Source organism: Manduca sexta, chromosome 21 (assembly GCF_014839805.1).
Source record: "Manduca sexta isolate Smith_Timp_Sample1 chromosome 21, JHU_Msex_v1.0, whole genome shotgun sequence".
Lineage (NCBI taxonomy): Eukaryota > Metazoa > Arthropoda > Insecta > Lepidoptera > Sphingidae > Manduca > Manduca sexta.
The window spans coordinates 3,814,226-3,838,859 of NC_051135.1; the positions used below are offsets into that span (position 1 = coordinate 3,814,226).

At 34.6% G+C, this 24,634-nt stretch overlaps 2 protein-coding genes across 6 annotated transcripts; one reads left to right on the forward strand and one right to left on the reverse strand.

Moving 5' to 3' along the window:
• The first annotated feature begins 3,033 nt into the window (after positions 1-3,033).
• On the forward strand, positions 3,034-12,825 carry LOC115444197 (microtubule-associated protein tau). Of its 3 annotated transcripts, XM_030169887.2 has the most exons (8): positions 3,090-3,128; positions 4,904-6,302; positions 6,455-6,498; positions 6,595-6,754; positions 7,340-7,548; positions 7,940-8,125; positions 9,533-9,703; positions 10,013-11,386. In XM_030169887.2, exons 1-8 carry the CDS (start codon positions 3,105-3,107, stop codon positions 10,076-10,078), a joined length of 2,259 nt encoding a protein of 752 aa, XP_030025747.2. In that variant the 5' UTR covers positions 3,090-3,104; the 3' UTR covers positions 10,079-11,386. The 3 variants fall into 3 exon arrangements, with proteins under 3 accessions (XP_030025738.2, XP_030025763.2, XP_030025747.2); XM_030169878.2 differs by lacking the exons at positions 9,533-9,703; positions 10,013-11,386 and adding an exon at positions 12,235-12,825 and having other exon boundaries at positions 3,034-3,128; XM_030169903.2 differs by lacking the exon at positions 9,533-9,703 and having other exon boundaries at positions 3,039-3,128.
• A 3,327-nt stretch (positions 12,826-16,152) lies between these two features.
• LOC119189996 lies at positions 16,153-21,648 on the reverse strand. 3 transcript variants are annotated; one of them, XR_005112710.1, is made up of 4 exons: positions 21,520-21,648; positions 20,772-20,870; positions 19,728-19,886; positions 16,153-19,194 (listed from the first exon to the last, which is right to left on the reverse strand). XR_005112710.1 is itself a non-coding variant. In XM_037440941.1 (3 exons), exons 1-3 carry the CDS (start codon positions 20,933-20,935, stop codon positions 19,023-19,025), a joined length of 495 nt encoding a protein of 164 aa, XP_037296838.1. In that variant the 5' UTR covers positions 20,936-21,350; the 3' UTR covers positions 16,153-19,022. The 3 variants fall into 3 exon arrangements, 1 of the variants encoding a protein (XP_037296838.1); XR_005112711.1 differs by lacking the exon at positions 20,772-20,870; XM_037440941.1 differs by lacking the exon at positions 21,520-21,648 and having other exon boundaries at positions 20,772-21,350.
• Positions 21,649-24,634: the final 2,986 nt, after the last annotated feature.

Below are 24,634 nucleotides of genomic sequence, written 5' to 3' on the forward strand. Positions count from 1 at the left end.
GCTAAGTTTTTAACAAAGTGCCTTTCCGACAATGCGCTCGCTCGTCAACAACCACAAATTCATGAAGCGATAATAAGTTTTACCATTTATATGAGTTCTTTTACAATAGTTAGCAAAGAAACATTGTTGTGCATTCGTCTAAATAGAAAATTAAATAAATAAATTTGATGTTTATATTAGACTAAATAAACTTATACTAAGAATTTTAATATAATTATAAATATTATTGTCCAACCCTGCAGTCCAATCAGTTACACCGACTTATAAGTCCTGACGACATCAGTTACTGTAATTTACCTAGTTACTCTATATATGTCATAAACAAATAAAAAGCAATTGGTACAGAGTAATGTTCGTTTCATTACTTCAGTTTAAAGTGATGCGTTGTTTATTATTATAGTGACAAGGATAAAAATTTTCTTTCCACAATTGACGTATTTGATATACCTCCCAATCATAAATATTATGGTTGGCACTTATCACAGTTCGATAAGAAATCTTTATAGGTGTTGGCAAACATGTTTCTAGTCACGTTATCTTCATGAACCTCGTGAAGGAAACACAATTAGACTTAAAAAAGGATTTGATAAAAACTGTAATTTTCCATAATTAAGTTTCTTATTCATTACACAGTATCACAAAAAAAAGCAGCAAAAAATGCGTACCCGATTAATTTCACTTTATGTACGGGTTTTTTTCGTTTAAGCATGCTGAATTCTAAAGGGGTAAGAAATAAATGACTTCCCTGTTAGCTTTGCACGGTATTTTGCAGTTTACGATGTAAATATCGTACAGGTCAACAGAAACCATAATGGAATTTGTTCACAACTTAGACGTTAAACGACGAATGGAAGCAATAATTTAACTTTATGTACGTTTAAAGTAGGTCGTGTCAAACCATGGGTCAAACAGGTTTCAAATTGATTTGCCCTTTAACCTGAAGGTTGTTCAACAGCAATATTACGTAATAAAATAATAGTACATGCACCCTTATCTCACATAATCTATGGTATATTTAACCCGGGTCACCTTGAAGCTGGCATGTGAAGGGTAATGGATGGAAATTGGAATGGGCGCGAACACTAGCCAAGGCTGGCGAGGTTGTATCCTCCCATTGCGGACAACTGGGAGGCACTCCCATGGGAGTGCCGAGCTGTCTGCCAAATCATTTCCTTTCTAACATGTTCCTTACACGTGTACGTAGCGTGACTATATTTATCCGAGCTTTGATCGAATCACACACATAAATATTTTACAACACGCGAACTCAAGTAAATATAAATGACGACAATAGCAGAAATATACAATAATGTTGCTATGAAAATATCACATGTAGTATATGTATATACGTTTTACAAATGACGCGAGCCCTACATTAAAAGTACGTTTCCTATTTTATAAATACATATGTAGATTGATATGACGTCAATAACTGCCACGGTTTCGTTAAAAACCACGCCAATATTTTACTGACAATTTATGAAAAGCGAAAGTCATTAAGTATAATTTTTATTGCTTGCGAATAAAAATATTTGTAAAAGGTGAAACAGAAAAATAAATATGAATTCATAAAGACTGTTCTATTAAATATTAACCGAATATTTTTAATGTGAAACATAAATAATATTAGTTTGTAATCTTGTGGGCGTTTTGTATTATATAATTACTAAACAATGAACACTACCGCCAATATTATAGGAATTGTCATGCATTATTAATAGTATCGCTGTGTCTCATATTAATTACGTTTTTGTTACGTATTAGTCATAGTTTTTAAGTGCACTTAATGTTACTTGCGTATTTAATTGTCGTTCAATTGCTTTTTACCATAGCAAATCGGATGAGCTTGTACGTCATTAGATGATTCATTACAAACGAATCGGCATATCATTATATTTTAAAAAAATTGAGGTCAATGTTCACTGTAGTAGTTTAGTCTGTACCAACGCCTTATCTCTTTTGGCTGTTCAATAGGCAGGGTAATATATTAACGTTTAGATTAACCATTATCAGACAGGCCCAAAAAAGCCAGGGCTTTTAAGAGCGTTTACGCATCCGCGCGCCGTATGTCTCAAAAACAGCACTTTTCGAAGACTTTTACAGACAAAACATTTTTTTAACCCATTATTATCAGTTTACTTTGGGGATGCATTATCAGTTTCTGAAACGAATTTCTTTATATCAATCGGGTATTATGTTTAAGTAACTTTATGTCAAAGTAATTGTTTAATTGATATACATTTAATAATAATATGAATTAATCTTGTAAGGTATATTAGTGACGTAAAACCTTACAAGAAACTATTGTTTGCGAATCTTTTTGATAATGTCACCACACCAAGAAAGGATTTATATTCATATTTTTATGAGAAAACTTATTTTTATTATTCATTCAAAATGTTATGAAAAGATACATTTTCAATCTAATATATGTGCATTTTAATTTATAGATGTCAAATACTTAGATATATCTTTTACGTCTCTATAGCGTGGGCTGTGTTGACATAATACACAAACAAATTAGGGTAATACATTATGAGTACACTGAAACATACTCATCTAGTGACTCTGCATTATGACTAATATTCCTAATTATGGAATTAGGTAATTGCTTATATTTCCTTGGCCGATGCTCAAACATATTTAGCTTGTATTTGTCAATAGATAGGCACGACAATAATTTCTCTTCGTGTACTTGTCAAAATAGTTCTAATGGGATATCATAAGTCATTATCTTAATGAGTAAGTCCATAAATTTCACTTCAAGTTTTTAAGATTGTATAAAACAAACTGTCATGTTTCACGAGTGATTTGTCCAAAGCAAATCTTAGGTTGTGTGTACATAAATATTTTGTATTAGATTTCACGAGAACACTTTAGCAGTTAACTGTAGTTGGCATCGTTAACCCGCGACAGCATAGCACCGAAGCACTTTAATGGCGGCAGGTTGGTTTGCGTGGAGGCTTTATGGCTAATAAAAAAATATTATCTTTTATAGTTTCAAGGAGATATCGCAAATAAGCGATCACCTCGCCGTGCGAAGAATATGATATAGAAAGTTAACAGTTTCAAGAGTTTGTGGTTTAGCTTTAGTTTTAACAAACATGGAAGCAAACAACGTCAATCGGGTAAGCCTCGTGTAGGCACGAGAGCACTGAGTGACGACATGCACACTCGCACTGCAAAGCAATCTTCATTAGTGTCTTTGGTTAAATAAACTCGTCTAAATTTGACTGAAAGAAAGCAAATTCGTCGGATACGGTTCGCTCTGAAAATGATGCGAACTATATGTAACCTTGAATGTCTGAACTATTTTATAAAAGAACAAGGGTTGTTATTAAGTACTTAAAACCTATTAAGTAATCAATTCCACCACTATAATTTGCTAAGAGGTAAAGTTTTTATAAAAAGTAAAGGAAATTTTTTGGAATTAAATTTTCCTGTATTAGCAAACACCTTAGTACTTCTTTTAAGTAATAAATCCATGCTTAGAAAATTGCATTATAATTTTCAAAGAATTGTAAATGCAATAAATTGTTGTTGCAATTTTAAAGAAGATTGAATATTTTCGAAATATTAAAGACAGCCATGCAACATTATGATAAATTTGAATATAAGGTTCGCAAAATTTTACAGTCTTTTCATGTAAATTCGTCAATAACAGTTGACGACTGGCACGCGATGGGGCCGTCTAACTTTCGTATATAAAAATATTAAATATTCTAAGAATTTCAATACATTGGTAAATAAATAACAACCACTGTCACGTAAAATACAGCATTAAATACTTCTATAGTTGTACTACGGACACTTTTACATTAACTTATAGTTAAGAAAAATCAACGTATCTGTAAAATCTGACTTGAAGTGACGATTTGCGTGTCGCTGTTCTATTTCAGTCGAGATAGACCCTAAGCAGGCACCATTTTACGATGCGTTCGAAGTTCAAAGTCAATTTAACTGAACCCATCAGATGCTATCAATAGCCTAGCGTTGAAAGTCATCGTTATAATCAGTGCTTTATCATTCAGCTCAATAGGTATTATAGCATTTACGTTTAATGGCGTGGGTTTCCTGGTTATGACAGACGTAGTTAGATCAAGGACTCATAGCATAAACATCATTATGTGCGGTTGTTTTTGTCAAGACAACGGAAATGTTATTTCGTTCTGCCTTTTCCTGCGAACAATAGGATATTTTTGAGCAACTAACTCGTTGACCCAGTGGCCGAGTTCGTGACAACTTGTATCTATCGACGATTGTTCGGTTCGCTTGCGCTTGGCCTGGGAAATTAAGTAGCATGAAAGCACAAAAGTTAGGGAATATAAAACGAAATAATCTTGTATAAGTAGCGATAGTTAGATGATTTTCAGGTCACGTAATTGTTTATAATAATAAAATGAGTTTCATCTCTGATTACCTAACAATCAAAAATATATTTATTGCACGAATATTCTACATCCATTTTAGCAAAGTAAGGCAATAGACATTTAAACAGTCTTTTATTTAGTAATATGTAGTGTTTTATTTAGTAATATATGTGTGTGTAGTAATAGATTTTCTTTTGTTTTGCGAACGTTAGATTGTTATGATTTCACGCTGGGGAGTGCAAAGTGCGATGACAGCGTTGCCGTCGCTGCCCTCCGCAGTATTTTTTTATTAAGTTAATTACTTTTGTATTGCGCAATATAACTTTGCAAATAAACATTTTATACGTACGTCATTTATCTCGTTAATTGATGTATTAACAATATCTGTAGAAAAGAATTTGCGTCATAACTCAAAATTGATTTATTGAATTGAAGACATTCGCTTTATTGGTAGTAATGCTTAGTATTAAGATTTGTTAAGATATTAAAGGGAAACTGAAGTTGACAGGTGTTTCCTTCTATTTTGTGTAAAGGCACCCGTGGACGCACGCCCTCCAAGCTCTGGTGGATCGGACGCCGTCGGCTCTTCACAGCCACCGCCGGTTCGTCCACTAATCCGAGTCGACTCACGAACAGGTTTAACACCACCATCTTTGAGACAACCTGCGCCATCGCAAGTGCAACCTAGACCACAATTTGTACCTGGAGGACCTGTGACAGGTCCGCAAGCATTCAGGGCCGGCGCTCCAATACTTAGAGGTCCAGCGCCAACTGGAACACCACAACAGATTAGATCGGTCCCACCACCACTTCGTCCATTTGGTCCGCAATCTGTTGCACCGCAGCAGGGACCTAGACCACAATCACCAACTATTAGAGCGCCTCCTCCGAACAGTTTACAGTTCGGTCCGAGGCAGCCTACAGCTGCAAGTGCGCTTACACCAGACGGTTTTCGACCACAAGTAGGACAGACCAACGGGGCGTATAAAAACGGGGTACAACTGGCTTCTGATCAATTTTCAAGACAGCCTTCACAAGGCTCTTTAAAAGGACTTGACGCAAATTATCAAAACAAACCAGCCAACCTGGAGAACCCAAGTGAAATTAAAAATGAGAATCAAAATGGCAGCAAAGCTGAAAACGGCTTCGAAGCGCCGGGAATGGCGAAAGGAAGAAGTTATAGTATCGCGGCCGCCCCTGGTGCTCCTAGTCCGCTTAAAGCAGAAGACGATCGGCGAAAATCTGTTAGCGCCATAGGTGGCAGGATTGAAGAGTTTGCAATTCGTAGTCCAGGTCTTGGATTAATACAAGAAGGAAAAACTGACAGTAAAGATAATATTCGCGAATCTAAAGAAAGCCTCCCATCTGAATCCAATGAAAGTGTTAAAGACGTTCCTGATCGGCCCGATTCTCGTTTATCTGGTTCTAAAATGACAGAATCATTTATAGGAACGTTACCAAACACAACACCGGCGAAGAAGGTAGATGATGATGACGATGTTATATTGCAAAACAATCAAGCGAGCGTAAAAAATGTATCTGAGCCTCCTAAAATGCAAGCTAAAGAAGATTTGTCTGATCGCTCTCCCTCTTTGACTCGCAGTGATGATTCTCCGGAACCAAAACAGATTACAGTGACTGCTGCAATCCCCAATAAGTCTCAAAATGGAACTCCTGAGCCGCGTCCGAAAACACCTAAATCTGAAAATATAAAAACAGAAATAAAATCTGATGGAAAATCAGATGTTAAAAAGGAGGCTAAACTTGCAGTTACACCCAATAAACCCGTCTCGAAATCTCCTGTGCCGGATGCGAAACCAACAACACCGGTCGGTACAAAAAAACCAAATGAATTAAACATGTCTATAACAACAGAATCAAAGAAATCAACTCCTCGCAAAGCTGCTTCTGCACCTAAGGCCCGACCGAAAGGTAATAGCGTACGGTATTCAGACTTATTTATTATAATCTAAATGTAAGATGAGTCAAGCAAAAATAGGAATTAGTTATCTAATAATATATATGATTTAATATAATAATACATAATTATTATTTATTTAATAAAATTATTTTTATTTCATCAGATGGGGATAACGACAGTGGAGTTGACGAATCTACACAAGGAAATGTAAGCTCACATATTCTTTCATAGATAATGTTAAAAAAATTAACTTAATATTTTTTTCTCAGGACAGCGAAACACTGTTTATTGTTTACATTGCAGGACATAAACGGTTCCCCTGGATCGCCAAATAAAAAGCTTCCAAGCAAGTTGCCCACAAAAGAAAAATCGAGTAACAGCTTAAAAACTAGTCTCTCCCGATCATCGAGCAAGAGTGCAACAGCGAAGACACCAGAAAACCCGCCACCGGCTGAGAAGAAAAGTAAGTAATAACTCAACGAAGCCTTTCTAACCCTATTAAAATATTTATAAGCGGTGCCGTGCGCTCCATGTTTGCGACCGACTTGCGTGAAATAAATTTATTGATTTAAGTCTATTTCTAGAGAGGAAATATATTATTGTTTCAAATGTTAGCTACAATGTTTCTCTGGAGAATAGAACGTCTCAGAATAAAATTATATTTATTTAGGTTTCGTTGTACTGTAGTAAACCATTATATAATACATGTCTTAGTCTGTGTTCAATTGTTTATAGTAACTTTTAGAGATAATTCTGATTATTATCTGATTGATAAACATAATAACACCCCTATAAAGATTACGTTAACTGAAGAAAGTATTATTAAACATTAAAAGATGCTTCTTAAATTAATTATCTAAATATGCATTAAAATGAAAATTGGGTATGTCCCCTATATAATATTGCAATTTTTTCTTTCTTACATACATTATATTTATTACATATTCCTAATTTATAGTTAGGGCTTTTGTTAGATAGTCGATTTTTTTGCAAATAAAATATTTTACTTCATATTTTTGACTTCATCGAGCGTTTACGTTTATTACAGAGGTACCAATGAATAAAGTTCAAGTTGGAAACGCGCCATCACCAAATTTGAAAGCAGTGAAATCAAAGATCGGCTCCTTGGATAACGCTACTTATAAGCCTGGCGGTGGTAAAGTGAAGATTGAAAACCGAAAGTTGGAGTTCGGTAACATAACTCCTAAAATTGCAGCCAAGAATGAAGCTTACACCCCTAGTGGTGGTTCTAAAAAGGTAAATGAATATATAAAATTAGTATCGAACCCACCGTGACCGAAAACAAGGTTAACGATCTTGAAAGGCAAAGCGGGCAACGACGAATAATCTCGACCCAGAAATAACCACCACAATGGATTGTAAATTTCTTTTCCTACGTAATCTACTTATTTTGCTTAATATTTTTAAGAGAACATTTTTATAAACACAATAAATAAAGTTGAAACATCAGTTCTTGTAGGTACTTCACTTATATGAATTATGACATTTCAAATGGCGTGCTTGTAATAAGCATGTTAAGCGGACGCAATTACGCCATATTTCACTTTATCAAGGGTCCTTTTCCTCCCCTTAATAATTTACTCGGCATATCCATGTACTGAGTTACTCCTTTTTATAATTTTTTTAGATATTAACCACAAAATTGGAGTGGAATGCTAAACCGAAGGTGGGATCTCTACAAAATGCTGCTTACAAGCCCGGAGGCGGAGATAAGAAGATCGAAACTGTCAAACTAGATTTCAGCGAAAAAGCGAAACCTAAAGTGGGTTCTACAGCGAACATAACTCACAAGCCAGGCGGGGGAGCTATTAAGGTAAATTAAAATACATTATCGTAATATAATAGTTAAGGTCAACGAAACAATACTATTTTAGGTATGGAAATCCATGTATCTGTGAGTATTAAAGAGTATAATAGCACAGTTGATGACAAAAGTAGTTCGATGTAATTGCAAAAACACTTCGCAAAGAATTTATTGACAGTAAACAAACATATCATCATTCTATAATAAAATACACATTATAGTTGCACTCAATGTAAGTGTAGACTAATTTAAGAGGCTTAATGTAATAATTGACGTATTTTGTAATATTATTTCAAATAGGAAATAATGCCGTAATTGTTCTTTAGTCGACAGTGGAAAAAAATGCTACGAGAACAGTGAGTAAATTTACACGTTGTTCGCACATTATAGCACAATTTTTGTTATATATAATGATTTTTATAAATAAGTTTACAGAAGCATGTGATGGTAAGATCGCATTTATCTCTGAGTACTTAAAAGGCAATTTTAAGTTAAACTATTGTTTTTAGTTTATAAAGTGGGCGCTGCCAAGATGGAGAGCATCACATAAACATTTTGCCTATAATACTTTGTGGAGGAAGGTCAGTTAGGTATTCCAGTTCCTATCAAGGAAGGAATACTCTATTACGGATTATTAGATGTTTTTGTAGGGGCTGTCAGACCATATTTGGTGCCCTTGGGACATGCGGCTGTGTTTTTTCACGCTGATTGGCTTAGAATGTTTCATCACGATGATTATCAAAAGGAAAAATAAACTAAATTCTAAATAATCTTTTTTGACTGCATTCGTGGCAATAATCCAAACTATAAATGCAATGTTTTAAAAATTTCGTTCCAGTCGTGTAATCGCAATATATCGAACGGCTTACGTAACACAACGTATCTAATAAGAACACACGTCTACCTATACACAGTTACACATGTTTCCTTTACGTTCACGGTTTAAACGAATATCATAGACTAGCACGCTACGAAACTCAATAGTTTATGTTCGTCATTGGATAAAACTGTTACAACATAGGTTTTCAGCACACAGAAACGCTGTTCAATTATAAAATTTTGCAATAGCTTTGCTAAATGTTTATTTTTCTTAATTTGAAATTATTTCGGGTTCCGTAGGTCTTGCTTAAAATGTTATTATGATTTAACTTTTGGCTGCCTCTATTTACTTTTTATACTATGTTTTTAATTTGGATTTGACGCTTATATTGTGCTCATTATGTTTAAAAATATAAATAAATATACACACACTCTTATTATGAGTACCTAATCAAATACACAGATTGATATATATGTAGCAAGTATTTATAATTATATTATTTACTATTACAATATAACAAATCATAAACCTTCGGAACCCAAAACTATAACAACATGTATTCACAAGTTCATTGGCACACTGACTTTTTGAAACAGATTGAAAATCAAAAATTGGAATTCAAAGCACAAAGTAAAGTCGGTTCCCTGGACAATGTAAAACATAAACCAGGAGGCGGTGAGATCAAAATATTTGAAGACAAAGAGTACATCAAGCAGATGACCGGCCAGTCGCCAGTGCCCACGAGCCGCAGTCAATCGCGACAGGAGGTGAGGCTTCATGCCGGTCGTGCCTTCATGTCATTTTGGTTGCTTTTTGTTTTTCTCCGGTGAAGGTTTTCTCCATTGCAATCGTTCATTTACGTTTGTTTTTGTTTCAGCCAGAGTATTTGTACTCATTTTATTGATTTGGGTAAAATGAAGTGTTTTGTTTTTGTATGATTAATTTAACGCGCTTTTTTCATTTCGTTTTCGGTTTGGTGTGTGTGTCTTTTGCTGTATCATTTAACCATTGTATTTTTTCGTGTGCATTGATTTTTTATTAGGAGCCGAGTTTTAATGACTATTTTTCTGATGCAGAGTCCATTGCCGCCTGTATCGCAGACTCCGAAATCGGACGAGAATTTGAATCAAGAGCAGTGTTAGAGCACACGCTTTACATTTCCAACAAACAACACTAACTTTTGTAATCAAATGTCCAAACCTTTTGTATATTTTTATCTTTGTTACACGTATTTAAAGTCGAAATCTGTCTTATTTGAATGATAAAATATTTATGTTTATACTATTGATTAGTTATGTGAAGGACTGACGCAATAATGATTCGCATATCTTCATGGGCAATTCTTTAATCAATAATGTCTTGCTAATTACTGATTTAATTATAAAAAATTAAGCATTCATAATTTCATTAGTACAATCACTAATTAATTTCCTTGACAATTGCACTTTTCTTTGAATTCTATCCCGATGAGCTGTGTATGAAAATAGATATCAAGTGCCAATTCCTATTGTATTTGCTAGATACATATTATAACATTATGTTATATTCTATACACCAATGTACACGACTACAGTTATTACAGTGATTATAATATTCTAAAATCCATGAACCACAGCACCGCACCCTCCAATATAACTGATTTATATTTATACAACTATACGGATCGATTGTATTTACTAATGTAATAAGTATTGATTTTCAGGTGTTTATAAATAAATGTCCGTTTGTATTTGTAGTAGTGTTCGCGGATATATTATAGCTTATAAACTTTGTTACTTCCCATTCTATATGTATATTTTATTAGATTGTGCACTAAATAAATAAGTGTATTATATTTTGGAGTGCAATCGTGTAGAATGTAGTTCTTGACACAGCATTCAACAAAACCAATGATACTGCACCCACAGAGTAAGGTTTTCTTAAATTTGTAGTTATCTACACATGGCATTTTAGTAGCTTTTTTACCGCTTGTTATAATACATAATAATATTTACTTATATATTGAAGAAACGTAAATTCTGCTGTGCCGAGAACAGGCGCGGAGTTGTGATTGACTGACGAGTTTTATTAGAGTATTCAATGTTTTATATGTAACTATGGATGTAAGTGATTAGGTCTAGATAGTGTGTATCCATTCAGTAATGCTATTCAGTCACAATAATACTTGCATTGATATTTTAAATAACATCGGTATATTTTTATGAGTAACTAAAAGTGTAGAAATTACGATGACTAAGATTCCTAATCGATAGTTACTCATGTAGGATTTAGTTTTAATTTTAGACTTTACAGCTTTGCAAAAGTTTACCTACCTATTTAAATCCATACGAACTAAGCTAATAGTAACCCTTAGACAATTTTATTCTGTCATTTGATCTAGAATATTTTGTGGACGCGAAAGACGTATTATATGCCAGTATGGTGATCATTTAATACAATTTAACAACATTTACTTTTGTTTTATTTAAAATGTGTACATAATAGCTCAGAAAAATCGCTGCTTATGAAATAGTGTCGCAATGCCACATTTTATATTATATTCGTTCCACATTAATTCGATTTGAGTTTAAAATACCATTAACTGACCAGAAAAAAGTCTATATCAAATCGATCAAATGGTGTTTTTAAATTGCATCACTATTTTAGAGAAGCTATAAGCGGCATTGTTCATCCGTAGTACATCAGTATAGTCACTTTCAGCACACGTGCACTTACCTGACAAATCTTTGTTGGAGAACATGGTGAGTCGTTTTTGTTTTATTCAATGCTCATCACGTACACTATATATGTATTGTTGGTAGATTAAAACGAGGTAAAAGGGACTTTGAGGGGTAAAATAACCGACAGGAATATTAAAATAGCATCGATGACGTGATTAACCAATTTACAATTTAAAGAAAAGTAGTCATAAAATCAAGTTGATTTTTAATGTAAGTTTATATTTTTTCCCTTTGGAGTCCTGTCAACTTCGTTCTACCGATTAATGTGTTTTGTTGAATTGAGTACTTCACCACAACAATGCACAGTCATTTGAAGACTCACGTGTATTTAGAACTAAACAGATGAAAAATTATACTTAGAACGTTTCATAAATTTAAGTTACCTATAACAATTAATCTATCATAAACTTGTCATATTATTCTTAAATAACAATAAAATAAAAAAGTAAAGAATGGCATTAAAAAAAATAATCACTTTGGACTAAATACATACATATCCTAAGTAGACTAGTCAAAGGATTTAGCGGTATCTTATGTCCATTTCGATCTAAGTATGTAATCGATATTTTGATATGCAGGACGAATACTTCTCGCCGGAGCACGAATGGATGGTAGAAGAGCGTCCGAAGTCTCGATGTAGGTCTGCGCGCACCCCCCGCACGCCGCGCGCCCTCTCCCCGCGCCGCAAGGTCTATGGCGCAGAGGATGAAGTGGTTCAGCGGAACAACGAGAGGAATAAACGATCAAGCCGTCCAGCCAGCGCGAGGGATCCGCCCCGCTCCGCCTGCTCGCGACGCTCCTCGCTCACTAAACGCCCAGCATTCACCATATATTAATACCCTTTCATCGCGAGGAATATTTTTCTACACTTTATCTAGGATATCACAAGGGTTGGATTCCTGTTAGTTCATTGCAATCGACTATAGGTAAATCCAAGTTTATCCGTCAATTGCACTCAATTCGTGATGAATTTTCAGCGCTATGCCCAGCATAGCCCTTAACGTTCATGTGATTGTCAATGCACAAATTAAATCTATAATAGGTGTGTCTACACGAATATTCTAGAATTTTTGAAATATACATTCTATTATACTACTATTATGAATTTTATGTATGTAGTAGTGACACGCTTTTGAATAGTCTGCCAAATAGTATTTAGTACAGGAAAATACTTATACTAGAACGCGAATTTAGTTTAATGTAGAACAAGATATTGTATTATTGATGTTTAATAAATGTTTCACCTAATATTTGTGTTATTATTTGATTTGTCGCTAATATTATCTATCTATACTAATATAAAAAAATTAAGTTTGTTTGAATGTTCTAATCTTAGACCAGGTTTGGCATATTTTCACTAATAGCAAGTTACATTATTCCTGAATGCTATTTTTATTCCAGGAAAATATAAATCCCGGAAAATCTTTTTCACGCGGTCGGAGCCCCAAGCAAAACAATTAACAATCCAATCCAATTTGTTGTGATGGGCAAATATAACAAAAAATAATTCTTCACTGAGTTCGATAGAAACTATCAGAAGATATCATTAACAGAGCACTCAAGCTAATAAAAGCTTAACATGGCTTCCAAAATCATAACTTTATTGTAGACTAGCTTCCGCTCGCAGCTTCGCCCGCGTGGATTTCGGACTTCAAAAATGGAGGGGGTGCTCAATTTGTCGGGATGTTTTTTTTAATGTATGGTGGTATGCAGGTGGTCTGATTGTCCGGTCAGGGTCTGATGATGGGATCCTGGTGAAATCGAAGGAATCTTATAGCATGATTCAGTATTCACGCGTGATGGCTTATTATTAGCATATCATGTATAACTTTGGTGTTTCTATACCGATTTCTATGATTCTTTTTTATGAAATATTTAATAATGTTAACTTTTTTAATTAGGGATGACTGAGAGTGTTATAAACGTAAGAGTAGACAAATATAATAAGAATGCTTCGAACTGCTAAGCTATCGGGAGTTACACGTGTTATTGTGAGTCAACCATAAAAGATAGACATATGCTGTCGTGGGATATATTTTACATAATTTTAAGGATAACATTTCCGTCATACGTGATTTCTGCGTAGCTTTAACCATTAAGGTTGCACACGCGACGGAAGATTAAAAAATGGAGTAACTTCTCCCGTTTTCCCAACATTTCCCTTCACTGCTCTGCTCCTATTAATTGTAGCGTGATGAAAAGTATACTATAACCAGCACAGGAGTATGACAAATAATTGTACCAAGTTTCGTTAAAATCCGTCGAGTAGTTTTTGTTTCTATAACGGTTATACAGACAGACAGACAGACAAAAATTTTACTAATTGCATTTTTGGCATCAGTATCGATCCCTAATCACCCCCTGATAGTTATTTTGGAAATATATTTCATGTACAGAATTGACCTCTCTACAGATTTATTATAAGTATAGATAGAAGATATAGATAGAAGATAGATAGATAGAAGATAACTTTTTTAATTAGGGATGACTGAGAGTGTTATAAACGTAAGAGTAGACAAATATAATAAGAATGCTTCGAACTGCTAAGCTATCGGGAGTTACACGTGTTATTGTGAGTCAACCATAAAAGATAGACATATGCTGTCGTGGGATATATTTTACATAATTTTAAGGAGAACATTTCCGTCATACATGATTTCTGCGTAGCTTTAACCATTAAGGTTGCACACGCAACGGAAGATTAAAAATGGAGTAACTTCTCCCGTTTTCCCAACATTTCCCTTCACTGCTCTGCTCCTATTAATTGTAGCGTGATGAAAAGTATACTATAACCAGCACAGGAGTATGACAAATAATTGTACCAAGTTTCGTTAAAATCCGTCGAGTAGTTTTTGTTTCTATAACGGTTATACAGACAGACAGACAAAAATTTTACTAATTGCATTTTTGGCATCAGTATCGATCCCTAATCACCCTCTGATAGTTATTTTGGAAATATATTTCATGTACAGAATTGACCTCTCTACAGATTTATTATAAGTATAGAGTATAGATAGATAGATATAGGTACGTGAATGGTGGGGGAAAAGGTTTTATTAAGAACGTGTTCAATGTAAGATTTCTAATAATGCCTATTTCTTGATATCTCTTTGAAGAAAATATGATGCCTATAAAAAGGGTTTCTTCTTCAGTTCAAGTCGGGTCAGGTCAGAGCAGTTTAGTTCACTTTAGAGTAGATTAATACAGAGCAGTTCGGTTCAGAGCACTTCAGTTCACAGTACTGTAGTTCAGAGTAGTTCAGTTCAAATCAGCGCAGTTTAGTTCAGAGCAGTTCAGTACGGCGCAATTTACCTAGTTTAGAGCGGTTTAGTTCGGCGCAGTTTAGTTCAGTGCCCAAGTCGCTATTACAGCGTGACTACGCTATTTCAGTGCTCTGTTCGTGACTAGGGTATAGCTATGATGGTCGCTCTGGCAATGTTTACTTACCTGTCGGATGCTTATTATATCAAGCTCGAGTTAGTTTAGATAATCTTAGATTTCCTTAAGATATTAAGATTTCCAGCAATGAAAGGGAGTTTCTAATGGTTCCTGACAGTAACTGCCCTCTGTGAAAATTCGACTACGTGGTGTTCAACAAGAAATAAATTGAGAGTCGAAAAAATAATGTTCGTGTTTTTTGTTAAGTAAGCTCACGGAGTCACGTACCTATCGTACGTATCGTCTACATCGGGTTATTCCCGGACATATATTTAATAAAAATATTGTATACCAGGATAAACATAAAAAATTAAAAGTAGCAATAAAAACATTTAAATTGGTGATATTATCTCCCAAGGCAATCTGTTAAACTGACTTTGAATGGATATGACAATAAAATTTATTTTTTTTGTTTATTTAGATTATGAAGACCCAAACTAAAAAAGGCCTTTGTTCTCGATATCGGCCGTCAACATCCTTATATCATTGGTTTGAGAAAATTAACATTACATGTAATTTATGAAAATTAATTTCAATATAGGTAGGCGATAGCCTAGTTGGGTGTGGAACGGACAGCCAAGACGAATGTCCGCAGGTTCAAATCCCAAGGGCACACACCTCTGACTTTTCTAAAAAATCATGTGTGTTTTCTTTGTGAATTTATCGTTCGCTTTAACGGTGAAGGAAAACATCGCGAGGAACCCTGCCCATCTGAGAAGTTCTCTATAAGAATTTCGAAGGTGTGTGAAGTATAGCAATGCGCACTAGGCCAGCGTGGTGGCCTAAGGCTTAATCCCTGGGTACAGGGCTGATATTATTAATTTCAATATAGTCAACTTGTTTGGATATAACCGATAAGTTCGATATTATTATACGAATGCTAGTGACTATGGCAAGAAGTAAGATTTACCTACTTTATGAAGAGGATAAATCAGACAATTCTGGTGTAGGCATTCTTATACTCTGTACAATTTCCTCGGCTCTACATAGAGAACAAAATTGTGATTTGTTTTACCATCTTTATTATGGTTTGCGATATTATAAATAAAACAACAATGTTTTATATATTATTTAATTGGTGTACATGGTTATGCATTACAATAATATTTTATCAATTGTTAATTCATTAAATTATGGCACTTAACACAAATAAAAATATAACAATACATACACTGATTGACAACATGTCTTGTCGAAACGAAATTGTTAATTTGATTTTCGAGGTAAACTTAATATATTCGGAATTAGATTCTCAGTCGTTCGTTGACGTTTCGTATTAACGAAAGCCTGTTTTTCTTACATTTTTATTATTTTATACGAAAATAAATTTTCAACACAAAATTCAACTTATTGATCCCAATCGTAAAATTATAAATTAAATCTTAAACAAATTCGACAGTAATAACTTAACGTTTGTACCCACAAGGACAAATGACTCACCACATGTATCCAACAATATGTTAAAACGAACGCGCAGGATGTCGTTTTATAAAAAAATCTTTCAACATCGTTCAATAATACAAACCTTTCATAAAAACTTACTTCTAACAAACTCCCCTAAGGTTACTGCAAAAGATACACGCGTTAACTGCAAAGCGATTACGTGTGAAGCTATCGCAAAGCAAACGCCATCGACTCACCATGCATCGCCTATGTTCCATTAAGTCATTTGAATATTTTAAGGCATGTTTACTCGACTAATACTTTAACGGCTATTAGGAGATTAGATTAATATAAATTACATAAATAATTTGTGGAAGCTTCCTCATGCTATACGTACAGTATTATATTAAGTAGACACGATGAATAAACATATATCGACTCACCGACCGATGCAACAAGCACACACACATCACAACTTTATAACATACAAAAGGCCACATCACATCATTCAGTCACAAAGCGCAGATTTATGAATTCATTCCAAAAAAATATATAATACAGAGTTGATGTCACAATTTACCACTATACGGGGCTACCGTGATCTAATATTTCAACTATAATTTTGATAACATTTTAACCTAATTATTGTTTAATTTATACCTATCGCAGTACTATATCATGTCAACTAACGTTCATCTTATTTTAATGAGATTATCGTGTCGACGAGCCTCTGGTTGGTGCGAACGTTGTTGGCAAGAACTTCGATACGTCGCGTCCGCTCGAGAAAAGGCACCATCACACCGATTATATTAATTTTGATTTCTAATCAACACAACGCTACACGTGTGTGCGAGAGACAGCACGACGGACTACGCGAGGAACTGTATCGTGCATTCAAAAGGTTTGGTTACTTTCACCTTTTCATATAAACTACGAGATTATCGTTAATACGTGTTATGTACAACATTATAATATATCGATAAACAAACACCAAACATCGAGAAGTACAATAATACGTATAAGGGAGTATTTATATCCATAATATCATATCCAAAACGTTGTGATTCCGACTTGAGCAATACATCGACATACCAAAAATATCATTTCTCTACGCTTCCCAGAAGCTGCGATATGACCAATATCACAATATTTGATAATACAAGCAAACGATTACGAAATGAATTTACACAAAAACAATATACATTTTCACATACACCCACTTCGTTGAATTTGTAGGCGCGGTAAGGTAAATTAGTACGTGTTTAAATGTCAATGAGTTGATAATTGATCGACAGTGCTGGACTGAAGGAGTGAGAGACGGAGAGGCTCATGCAATTAGTTGTTCCCAGGTTGTTATTCCAACACCGAGTGACACCGACGTTGTAACAGCAGGTCGGCTTCAGGAGAGGCGAGGCGGTGGGAGTCGTGCAGTTAGTATCGTGAACATGTTAAGCCACCCGACTGACCCCACAGACTGCACAGGAAGGTGTTCAGGATAGGCTGCATGCGATCAGTACTACGAGGAGTTAACGCAATCCGTGGAATATTAACACTATCCAAATACACATACCGCACCAAAACAATTCCGTAAGTAAATTTGCCAATTTAATTTGCTAAACGCACAGTATCTAAATACACAAACAACTATGCGTATAAGGATATATTTACACACAGCCCGCGAACCTCGTCGGATGGGTGCGGCCGTTTCAATACGATTGTACGTAAACATCAACGAATTCATTTGATTCTATTATAATTTACACGACATCAATTTAATCGGTGCCTTTCTCTCGGTAGAAGCGACTTTCAAATAATTCCTTACGATCAGGGTTCTCCTTGAAAGGATATTTTTTATATAATTAAATAGTATGTAATCTATATCACATCCGATTGAGATAAACATTTACTGTTAATGCTCGTTGATCATCAGTAAATATTCTCACTATAAACGCTTCTTAATAATAGTATATACACACAAAAACTTTGTCGTGATTTATAACGTAAGACTAGATTTTACTACAGAATTAAACATGTGAGACTTCGCGCGGTGATGTAAGATTCAGGTAATGATTATTGTAAGGCAACTTTAACGAAACAAACATACACAATGACAGAGAAACATTCCTTCACCTAAACTAGGCATTATATGTACAGTATTAATGTCCCCAAAAGCGTTCATATGTTCAGACTTGATCGCACGAATTATAAACGTTCTTAACGTAGTGTTCCGATTTGTATCACATTCTATACCTATTGCACAGGTTCACTTGCTCACTGTCACAGAATATACAGCGTCACAACGCCGTGGCAGTCCTCGATTACGCTATGAACGGGATCACAATAAGGCCGTAGCTACGCTGTCACTGAGGATCTTACCCATCTAGCATATAGTTTGTTTTGATTGAAAATTTTTAAAATTAAAAAGTACTCAACTCACTCACAAAATCTTAGCTACGGCCGTGAAAATCCTTTACTTTCTTGGAGGGTTGGTGCCGAACCTAAGCGGCCTCCAACATGGCTGCCACTCCTGGTCGGAAGGCCAATATCAGAAGTCCTCGAGGAGCACTGCGTCCCGCGGGACTAGCCCTTTCTGGTCGCCGCGGCAACACAGCAAGTATTGGTCGTCCACCTCGAGGATCAGACGGAGCCTTTCGCCTTCGTTGAAGGCGAGATGTCCCGAATCTGACGGCAGCCTATGCCATAGCGTTCTGACGTATCTGTTATTAGAAAACATTAATAAGAATTTAAATATTTTAGCTTCAGCTAACATTATACCTAAAGCATAATAGAAACATAACCATTTAAATTTTGGCTATCTTAAAATAACGGTATTATAAAACTGCAGTTTTGACACAAGATACATAATAGCACAAGTCAGCGAAGCACATCAATGCTATCAGAAATAATTCCGGTAAGGACGTGCATAGATTTCTGTATCACTTGGGAGTAACATTTTGGACAATGATACGTAAACCTACAATAATTTCTTTAAGGAGAGTCCTATTTTCGACAGTGATATATGTTTATGTACTACAGGGCCCTTATTCTGTATGATAGTGTAAACGCGTTACGCGGTCGTGTCATGTTATCTTCAAGAAATGTGCGTGGAATGGTATTCTGTAAGCCAAATTTCTACAGTCCTAAACATGACGCGTTGTGTTACGTGCTTGTTACGCACTGTTAAAATAACGTGCGGGATAGAGAATAAGGCCCCAGTATGTGGAGGCGGTTGTGAGATGTGTGTATTTACTTGTTCTTCTGCGCGGCGCCGTGCTGGTGGCGGGCGGCGGAGGAGGAGGCGGCGCGGCGCGGCGCGGCGGGGGGCGCGGGTCGCCCGTACGGCAGCGAGGCCGGCCGCGGCGCGCCCGCCCCGCCCGCGCCGCCCCACGCCTGGTCCACGCGCGACGTGCTACACACACACATCGTTACACTTTCACCCTTTCTAGTAGATAGAGGTTATCATATCCACTTTTCGCTATATAATTAATGAAATAATGACCAATTCCAAAATTGCCAATTTGTGGGAATCGTCTAAACAATTTCTGTTTGCGATCTTTTAGTTTTTTCCCTTTTTTTTATGCTATACTTAGGTTTCATTTTTTAGCTCAATTTTATAGCAACTTAAAAAAAAAGGTAGCAAACAAAAATTAGTTTTCCGATGACTACCACAAATTAACAATTTTGAAATATGTAATTATTTTATTAAGAGTGCGAATTATGTTAGTGAGCCTATCGCCATATACTGGGCCCAGTACCAACTCTATATTACTTTATCCGACCATGGGACCGAACTTGATCTCAGCTAGTCGTACCGTAATACAGTGAAGCAGTTGCTCCATAGAGGCAATACAGTCACAAAAGTACCTAAACAAACTTAAAATACCAAAAATTTTCTTCACTAAAATAGACTTGGAAAAGGTTTACTTTATTTTAGATACAGATGAAAACATATTTCGATTTTTAATTTTCAACATATTGACAAATGTTTAAGTAACAATCAGAAATGGAGACATTATTAGAAATATCCCTTACTAAAAGTGTTTATCATTATTGATCTACCTAACATCTATACTGTTATTTCATAGAATAAATATTGATGTTAATATAGTTATAAGCAAATATATCTTAACACAGTAAATAAATGTTAATTTTCATTGTTTTAGTGTAGTTTGATTAACAATTTCCACCTTATAATTAAATATTAATTAAAATAAATGTTAAACATGCGGTACATGCTTTAAAATTAATGGCGTCAGCAGGTTAGTGTCATTCATTACATCCCATGTGTACATACGGAGATTTCTTAGCATTTGTGTTGTATTTAGCAAAGGCATCGGTTGTGAGGCGCGGCCTCGTCGGGTTCAGTTTCTTCGCAGCTGGCTCAGGTATTACTCTGACGTTGTGCAACGTACATAAAAGCATACAAAATAAAGCTTTCCCCTTGATACAAGAATACATAAAAATATATATAAATAATGTCGAACCAATCACCAATTTTAGAAGTGCTCCCTTGAATGCCTCCTTTACCAGAAAAATAAATACATTTAAAAAGAAATTATGCTTGGTTTAATTACACAGTGTCGTATAAAAAAATTAGAATTTCATAATATCTAAATATAGAATGTTGTGAGATATAAAAAGCGCTACGTCCACTGAACTACTTTTCTAAAGTTGTGATATATTGTTTATATTTCCGCTATTACAAAGAAAAATCTAATTTTAAATTTCTGCTATCGCCATCTTGCGTAAAGCAGTGACACTAAATACCAACAAGGTGTTGATGGTAAGTTGCCAAGAAAATAAAAATAAATTTATGGCTACTTCTTCACTTTTATTTTAAACCAACTGTCTCAACCAATACAAGAATGCTTTGGCCTCGATTTTCCGAACGAGCATCATATCATATTAAACTTGTATTTATTTCCTCCGAAAACTAAAGAAACCGATGTTTCAAAATAGTTTGTATAGGAATGTAGAAAAAGGTGGTTCAAAATAGTTTGTATAAGTTAAAAAAAAAACAAAATAATAGAAGTGGCTCCTACCGGTTAGCGGGTTGAGGCGGTTTCTTATTGGCGGTGTTTGTCCGGGCGGTGGCGCCGGTCCTCGGGGTGGTTGCAGTTGGGGAATTGCCTTTACGTACTGGTACCGGTATACCTCTGAAAATATATATTGTATATATATAACCCGTTTGATTGAACATATGGATTTTTTTTGTTTATTGATTGTTTCATTGTCTGCTTTTGTAATAGTGAATATTTATCAATACTGCTTTTCTGAGATGATATACTTAACAAAAGGTATATAATGTAGAAGACTTATACCAAATTCGATCTAGCCGTCAGAATGATACCAAGCTCTGCCAGGATATTCGTCATGTTTTTAACATTTCTCATGCCCGAAATAGTAAACCTTCTTTTATATTCATATATTATTTTACTATACGAAACAGTGGGGACGCTCTGTTGTTTGCTTTTATTGGTGTAGTACTTGGAATTGGAACAAATGGCTCTATGAAAACTATAAAAACTATATTGTTTACTTACGAATATTTTAAACGCTAAAACTTGGTATTGCTTTGAGATTTTTCTTTTTAGCCAGTTATTCGTTCATAGTTCATGCAATTTTGGTGGAAGTAAATAATACGACGCTCATATAGTAATTCAGTACAACTTGTTTCAAACCATTGGTTTATAACTATCAGGTATTCAATATGTAATTTCATATCGAACGTATAATACGCCATTAATGGTGGGTATGACACGTTTATCAAGAAGTAATTATGGGAGTAACAATTATCCTTTAATAAATAACAAATAAGTTTCCTATGTGGGATGTAATAATATAATTGAATAGATTGAATATTTTACAATTCGTCACAAAAGGCCAGTACGTACAAACATTGCAAATATTTCAGCTCTTTAACATAACGCAAGTAATATTTCCGGGCTTTCTTTTGACGCATTACGGTTAGACTAATTGTTTTCTAAACAAACAAAATTCTGATATACAAAAAATGGTATTTGCGAGTCAATAAAAAAAACAAACCAATATGTCTGAGATATGACGTCAAACTTGTATGAAAGTTAAATATAATAATTAAGTGTTGACGTATCAAACATTACTGACGTCAAGTAAATTCAACGAAATATTAACTTTGGTTGCAAAATTAACATCTCGAACTATAAATTGCTAATTGCTTCCGATAACGTCCTTTGAAGCATCTATTTAGTGTACATAATCGGACAAGTTCGTGCTAGTACACTTCCAAACACATTTTGCTTGACCGGTCTAATGTCCCGAGATATTTAGACACGCCCCTGTCTCATATTTCACCAATTACGACAGTTTTGGAGATGTGCGAAAGGAACAGCAGATAACTATTATTGTTTACTTTAGTTGTATTTTACTGGTTGACGACGCGCACGCAACTATTGAGTACCAGTAGTATTTTGCTCACAATTATTTTTTCGTTTACGGACACCGATATTTTGCCACTACGTAAACTTATGTTCGTTTACTGGACTCTTAATTACTTAGTCGCCGACCCGTCATGTGACTACTGCACCATGGATTATATATTCCGGGAATTAAATATTACAGTAAGTAAATCAGTCATACTATACTATATAATATTTTAATATTAATTTTAACTAGTGGACGTTAATGAGTGGGAAAACTATCGTCAGCGCAGAGAACTTATAATTAAAATTTTACAGTTTTGAGAAAATCGCGGTTTATGGCCTTTTTTAATTATTGGTCATCATAATTAATTATATTTAAAAGCCAACATAGACCACCTTTTAAGCTCTTTTAAATATAATTATAATATTATTGAGTTTTGATGAATACTTATTTCTTTAATTGTGTAAAACAGACTTCAATATGCTACTTATTATATTTTATATTAATCCTGTTATCCTATTCTATCGTAGGGTCAAATATGATTAGTCATTGGTGTGTTTTTTTGCCAAAAAATTACACATAGTGCTTTTAATCATACTTGTAGTAATCTATGTAGTATGTTATTTAAGCTGCTTTACGTATAATCAAATGTCAAAAATATTGAAAAGAATTATAATTGGAAAACTAAAAGTACTCAATGCAAAAATAAACTACTTCGACGGGTATACCTACCTATAGTTATAAGTGTTACCTATCTTTCTTGGTCTCAGTTAAAAATTCAGAGTTTTAGATATTGAAACAGCAGTAGCATTAAGCGTAACTTTTTACCGTCGACTTTTAATAGTAAACTCTAATTTAATGTTGGGAATATATGAAGACAGGTACTGTAAGCCTTTTACCAGTCAATAAGCTCAAAAAAGGTGTCAATTTATGTATTATAAAGATCCAAAAATATGAGTGATAGCTCATTCGATTTGGATAACATGGACGTCTAGAAAATAATCTTTAGTGTTCATTGGCAATCAAAAATACAATTGTTATTGAGGATAAAGAGTGTTCTTCGGATAACTTAAAAAAATATTAATATTTAAGAAATATGAAATTTCAATTTAAAGAAGTCACGACGCCCGAAATTCTACCCCTTTATTAATAATTTTATTTAATGCCAAAAATATAGACGAGAGTATAAATAATTTATTGATAGCGATAATTTGTTTTATTACAGTAATATTGTGCATAGCCAACATTTTTATTGCTTACTCATGTGCAGTATAAAAGTGTAAAGATTTCACATAAAAGCGGCCCTTGTTAGAGGACGACCATTTTTTTATGTTCTTGTTAACCCCGGTTACATGTCGACGCCTTTATCGGAAAGCGGCGTCCATTGTTTATTGAATTTAGACGAGTTTAAAGATTTTAAGTAGTGGTATTAATGATTTCTTACTAGAGTAATTAACTATGTCGGCGCGTTTGTAAGATCCGCTTATAGACGTTTAAAGTTCCACCCAGTTTAACCCAAAGGTTTCTGTTATTATTGTTTCTTTTACAACTACATAATATGTAGCACCGAATTAAAGTAGAATTACAATCCGATTTAATGCAAATTTGGGATTTTTATCCCCACAAAATGTGTGCAATTATGGAAAACAACAGAGCTGATTTTTTTTTACTTAATTTGATTATTTCGTACTTGACCCACGTATTTTGTGTCGGCCGCACTGGCGTTCTGCTCCTTATATAAATTTTATTATTTTG

Coding starts and splice junctions, on each gene's coding strand:
- LOC115444197 (XM_030169878.2), top strand. CDS start 3,105: ATGGAAGCAAACAACGTCAATCGG. Junction 3,129..4,903: donor AAGCAAACAACGTCAATCGG/GTAAGCCTCGTG, acceptor TTTTGTGTAAAG/GCACCCGTGGACGCACGCCC. Junction 6,755..7,339: donor GCCACCGGCTGAGAAGAAAA/GTAAGTAATAAC, acceptor CGTTTATTACAG/AGGTACCAATGAATAAAGTT.
- LOC119189996 (XM_037440941.1), bottom strand. CDS start 20,935: ATGTATTCTTGTATCAAGGGGAAAGCTTTATTTTGTATGCTTTTATGT. Junction 19,887..20,771: donor ACAAATGCTAAGAAATCTCC/GTATGTACACAT, acceptor GTGTGTGTGTAG/CACGTCGCGCGTGGACCAGG. Junction 19,195..19,727: donor GGCGCCGCGCAGAAGAACAA/GTAAATACACAC, acceptor TTCTAATAACAG/ATACGTCAGAACGCTATGGC.